Raw genomic sequence first — 6458 nt, 5'->3', positions numbered from 1 at the left:
AATTAAGAGGAGGCTGTGCGAGAAATCTCCGTAATTTTCGATTTCTGTGATTACACGTATTCTGAAAAGTTTCTTGATTGTGTAAGAAACACAAGAAATATTTCGAAATAAAATTTATAACCTAAAAATCTTAAGACTTCAAGGAAACTAATCGTGTATTTTTTTTAATTCAACTATAGCGTTTAGATCTTAAAATAGAGAAAAAACTTTAGGGTTCACTACAAGCAGTGACCTGTTATCGAAGAAAAACGTAAACGATTGACAAAAATGCATATAAACAAATAGCAATTACGTAATAGAAAAAAGAAAATCGATACTTTAAAAATATAAGATTTCAGCTTCTTTTTGGTATTATTTCGAGAGTTGTCAGTTGAATATATATTACACAAAGCGCCGTTGAAATGGTATGTAAAAATTTTTCGCGCGGTTTGTGACGAGAATAGAGAGGGCGCAATATGCGCTTCCGGCATTATTGTTGAGAATAAACAGCGGGTAAAATGGATTTTGACGAGATTCTCTCCGAGGATGAGGAAGACTATCTTGACTTATTGTTGACTGGAGGGTTGTCCGAAGAAACAGATGACCAAGATGAAACTTTTGAACCATCAAATTCCTTGCAAATTGGGTAAGTAATCTGCAGTGTGTAAACAACACACCGGAGAAAAAAAAAATAGCCAGCAGCTTTCATAAAATGAATATATTGTTAAAAAATACCGCCTTGTACAGCTTATTATTTATTTTAATTAATAACTATTTGATCATTAAATGTTTTTTCATTAGATTCTTTTCCACATTCATTCATGAATTTCGTAAAATTGTGAAAGGTACGAACTGCATGCTGCATCAAATACAAAAAATCGTCATGTGCGACGCATGTACGCAGGTGCCCCCGCCTCTCTCTCTCTCTCTCTCTCTCTCTCTCTCTCTCTCTCTCTCTCTCTTTCGTCACATCAAACAGAAAAAAGTATTAACATGATTAACATGTAGAGGTATTGGTGAAAATGGTGTTTTGTAAATTGAAAATTGATAAAATTAGAACTAATGACTGACTACTGTGCTAAAAAACATGGTTGATCAATTTTCTGATGAAGCATTTCATTCTTGATGGTTAACTTTTTAGAGTCTTCTCAGACCTATTTATATTTTGAAATAATTCAAGTCAATATATTTTTAAATTCGTATTTAATTTCAACGGTATGATTAAAGTCTTTAAAGTAGCCTATTTGAATTAAAAGCAGTAAACACTCTGAAATAAATATTATTTTTAGAAGTATACTGTGACCAGGTAACATTTCTCTCCAGTGCATTGTTACAACATTTTTCATATATATATTTTTTTATGTGTCGATAAAATGATGTAACAAAACACTGGTAAGAAATGGTCTTCAGCGAATATTGGTTGCATGTCTCAAAATTTTTTTCAGACATCCCCCATCACAGACAAGTTCTCAGACTCTGTCCCAGACTACAGATAGCTCTGCTTCTCAGGATCCACTTGCAGAACATATATACTGGAGAGACCAGAATGACATTGATGAGGGAATGAGGGACTCCCGGCTGTTTTCCTTCAGGCCATGTCTTCCTCCTGGTATTCAGCTTGGTTTTTTAACCAGGTACAAATATTTTTAATCATTATAATATACTTTATTCTGGTATATACTAAAGTCCCCTGAAGATAGAAGGGAGTTTACTTTCAACTGTGACCAACACCTCTCCACCCTTCCTGGAAATCACTACATACATGTACCATTATGATTTCTCAAATTTAAACCGTGTCAAAACACTAGGACTGCCCCAAAAGAATTTATTAGATGTATGTCTCAAATCCAGTACAGTTTCCCAGTATGACAATTCTGTAACATGGTTACACTGAGAACAAAAAATCGTGTTCCTTGTGAAGAGTCAAAATAGGGCGAGGTATGAAATGTTATTCATTAGAAAATTTAAAACAATCAGTCTTGTCTGAAACGGGGTACTGTAAAAGTTTAAATTAGGGAGGGTGATTATTTATTAGTCTGGTTTCATTTGTAACCTAGTATAGATGTGCTGTACAGGGGAACTGTACTGTTTTATTGCCATTTATGATATGAATGAATAATTATGAATTAGTTCAGCCTCCATCCTCTTTGAAAAGAATTTGTAATCTGTGCATAAAAGCTATATTCAAAATTAGATTGAGTTAGGCAGTATGTGATTGATTGACTTCTACCATGATATCAGTCAATTTGAATACATATTCATCAATCAAAGTTGTGTCTCAACTGTCTACAAGTGTTATCTGAAAGAATGGGAGACTGTTCGGCAGTTACTATAATTTTAACTGATTTTGACTGCATACAGTTTTGCATTTTAATTTTTACAATAACAAACATTTTTTAGACAGACAGTCAGAGTATTCCAAAAGCCAGTTGATTTTTTCCTTCTGTTCCTGACTCAAGAAATAATGCTAGAGATTTGTATTGCCACCAACCATCATGCAGAAACTTTGATTTCTAAGGGCCAAAATCTTTCATATGCCAACAGCATGGGGGCATGGACAAGGGTCACTGTTGAAGAGATGTACAGGTAATTTAGTCTCCAAAACACAAATATGACAAACAAAAGCAGCAATATTGCTTATTTACTAAAAAAACCCACTACTTACTCTAGCAAGTAAACTTTAGATGGGTTCTTTTGTGCTTGTGCTGGGCTCTGTACCTATTACTGCTTTGCATTGTACAAAAATTATCTACTGAGTATATACAGAGTTAGGGAACAAAAACACATAAATTGTGAAATGATTTAATTGATATCTTAGATTTATTTTATATGGATATTGATAAATCAGCAATGCACTGACTAAAGAGTAACATGTATGATAGGCTGAATCACACTCTTGCCTCTTGTTGTGAAGAATAAAAGTTATTAACCATAATCGAGGCCTTTGATAGTTTCATATGTTTTTGTTTTTTGAATCTCAGTTTATAGTGTATGTAAATAACATAAACAGTACTGGTACTTGTGGTTTTTTAAAATTTCTTTTTCATACTGATTTATAAATTTGGTAATTTTATTCATTTTGCTTTTAGGTTTGTGGGAATTTTGATATACATGTCTGTGGTCAATCTCCAAACTTTAGAGAGATATTGGTCAACTTGTCCATTGTACAACAACAACATGGTCTCAGCTGTCATGTCATGAGCATCACAAGATTTAAGGCTATTTTGTCTTTTCTGCAGATCAATGCTGACACTAATAAAGGTACAAACATAAGTAATCTTGTAAGCCAATTATAATGAATGTGTACAAATATTTTAATACTGGGGACATTTTCATATTTTATACCCCACTCAACATGTTTAGGGGGGGGGGGGTTATTTTTATCTGTCTGTCAATCAGTCCTGTTTTTCGCCATCCTAACTTCTTAACGGAATTACATAAAATTTTGTATGTATTTAGAAGACAATGTGTTGATGTTCTTATTACAAGGACTATCCAATCCTTTAATTATACCCCCGCTCCGAAGGAGAGGGGGTATACTGTTTTACCCTTGTGTGTCTGTCTGTCTGTCCGTCTGTCTGTCCGTCCGTCCGTAACAAAAATTTCTGTCGCATTTATCTCAGCAACTATTTATCGCAGATGCTTGAAATTTTAACACAGTGTTTGTTAAGGCATGCCATATCGTGGGATATGTTTTTGTACCAATCGGACGTCAACTTCCTGTTAAATGACGACTTTGCTTATTTTTTAACCAAAATTTTCAAACAAATTTCCGTCAAAGAATTCTCAGCAACTGTTTATAGCAGATGCCTGAAATTTTTACACAGTATTTGTATAGGCATGCTATATCGTGGGATGTATATTTGTACCAATCAGACGTCAACTTCCTGTTAAATGACGACTTTGTTTATTTTTGCCAAAATTTTCAAACAAATTTCCGTCAAAGAATTCTCAGCAACTATTTATCCCAGATGCTTGAAATTTTAACACACTATTTGTTGAGGAATGCCATATTGTGGGATATATTTTTGTATCAGTCGGACGTCAACTTCCTGTTAAATGTCGACTTTGCTTATTTTTTAACCAAAATTTTCAAACAAATTTTCGTCAAAGATTTCTCAGCAACTATTTATCGGAGATGCTTGAAATTTTTACACAGTATTTGTATAGGCATGCCATATCGTGGGATATATTTCTGTACCAATCGGGTGTCAACTTCCTGTTAAATGAAGACTATGGTTTTTTTTAGCCAAAATTTTCAAACAAATTTTCGTCAAAGATTTCTCAGCAGCTATTTATTGCAGATGCTTGCAATTTTAACACACTATTTGTTTTGGCATGCCATATTGTGGGATATATTTTTGTATCAATCGAACGTCAACTTCCTGTTAAATAATGACTTTGTTTATTTTTTGCCAAAATTTTCAAACAAATTTTCGTCAAAGATTTCTCAGCAGCTATTTATCGGAGATGCTTGAAATTTTTACACAGTGTTTGTTAAGGCATGCCATATTGTGGGATATATTTTTGTACCAATCGGACGTCATCTTCCTGTTAAATGAGAACTTTGCTTATTTTAGCCAAAATTTTCAAACAAATTTTCCTCAAAGATTTCTCAGCAGCTATTTATCGCAGATGCTTGAAATTTTAACACACTATTTGTTTAGGCATGCCATATTGTTGGATATATTTCTGTACCAATCGGATGCCAGCTTTCTGTTAAATGTCGACTTTGCTTATTTTGCATATTCACATCAGAGCGGGGGTATCACAAGTGAGCATTGGCTCACAGATATCTTGTTTTTTCTGAGAATTTTAGTCCTTTTGCATGTAGGATTTGTTGTTGTTCAAGACAAAAGTATTTTTCAGTAAAGATGTTCAAATCTGCAGTAAATTTGATGCGATGTTTTATTCCTAGAAATATTCTCTATTGAATTATATTGTGTATTTATTGTAAACCTGCCATTCATTATGAAAAGCATTCATGTTGCCTATCTTCTAACAATTATAAGGGTCAACTGGTGGAAAATAATACAGGATGAAAATGTTCCTGTGTAAACATATAAATATATATTGTACATACATGTATATTGATTTATATATAACATCACTTCTTTTGTTTACAGATGACAAGCTGACAAGAGTGCATAGTCTTTTGGAACATGTGGAATCCATATCACAGTCATTGTTTCAGCCATACGAGTCTGTGTCTGTGGATGAACGGATGATAGCATCAAAGCATCACTACTCGGGGATCCGACATTTTATCCGTGACAAACCAATACGTTTTGGCCTGAAGTTGTGGGTACTAGCAGATTCCATTACTGGTTATACATATTCATTTTTTGTATACCTTGGTAAAAAGAGAACAGAGCTGAATAACAGAACCAAAGGGCTGGCATACAATGTAGTGATGGAACTGAGCAAGAAACTTGTCAACCAGGGATATAGAATTTATACTGATTCTTTCTACACCACCCAACATTTGGCTACAGATCTATTACAGAAGAAAACATATCTGATAGGTGCTGTTAAAAGAACAAGTAGTGCTATGCCCCAATGCTTGAAAGATATTGAACTCTTTGAAAAGGTGTCCTCACGTGGAGATTTTCGATGGCATAGGGAAGGTGACTTTGTCTAAGTGCAGTGGAGAGACTGCAAAACTGTAACTATTATTTCTCCTATCCATAAAGGTTCTTCAATTGGACAGTGCCAACGAACTGTGAATGAACGTTCAGGCTACAAGAAAAAAGTGATTTCGCAGCCATTGATTGTTCAGGACTACAATACCAATATGGGAGGTGTTGACAAATCCAACCAAATGTTGAACAAGTATCCATGCTACATCAAATCAATCTTTCATTGGTGGAAAGTGTTGTTTTTTCACAGCATAGACATTATGGTTGTGAATTCTTACATCATTCTTAAGGAAATTATGAAGGACAAAGTCAATGAAAGTTCAGTTCATGGAGTTTCAGCAAGCTTTGGCCAGCTTGAGTATCGTGAAAGTCTTGCCATGTCATTGATGGGCTTGGATTTGAACCGCCAACTTGCACCCAGTCCTAAACCTAGTGTTGACCAGTGCTTACCGATGATCTCAGAAAACCGGAGTGACTATATATGCTGTAATGGTGAAGCATCAATGCTAGGACAGAAAGTTCCAAGTACCAAGACCCACTATTACTGTTCGAAATGTGAAGTGCCACTTTGTCTTCAGAGAGAAAGAAACTGTTTTCTAAAGTGGCATTCTCCAGAAGGGAAAGTTATTCAAGATTGGGCAAGGACAAAGGGCAGAAAAAGGAAACTTTGAGCTTTGATATGTTATTATTTTGGAAATTCAGACATTCAGAATTGTTGTTCACTGTGTTACCAATTAGCAAGAGAGATTTCAAGTATATGTATATGATTTTAGATCTTCAGTGCAACTCCAAATGTAAGCATTGTTTGTCAGTTACACATTAACATTTATTTGAAGTATT

The 6458-nt window shown here is 34.5% G+C and overlaps 1 protein-coding gene across 1 annotated transcript; it reads left to right on the top strand.

The window, feature by feature from the left end:
• The first annotated feature begins 440 nt into the window (after positions 1-440).
• LOC117685554 (uncharacterized) lies at positions 441-5727 on the top strand. The gene is made up of 5 exons (XM_066082502.1): positions 441-625; positions 1425-1613; positions 2380-2565; positions 3069-3240; positions 5106-5727. The coding sequence occupies exons 1-4, from the start codon at positions 498-500 to the stop codon at positions 3178-3180; spliced, it is 615 nt and encodes a 204-aa protein (XP_065938574.1). The 5' UTR covers positions 441-497; the 3' UTR covers positions 3181-3240; positions 5106-5727.
• Positions 5728-6458: the final 731 nt, after the last annotated feature.

The sequence above is a fragment of the Magallana gigas genome, chromosome 4, assembly GCF_963853765.1.
Source record: "Magallana gigas chromosome 4, xbMagGiga1.1, whole genome shotgun sequence".
Taxonomy (NCBI): Eukaryota; Metazoa; Mollusca; class Bivalvia; order Ostreida; family Ostreidae; genus Magallana; species Magallana gigas.
The sequence above is the reverse complement of the archived record's forward strand: the minus strand, read 5'-3'. Positions and strand labels throughout refer to the sequence as shown.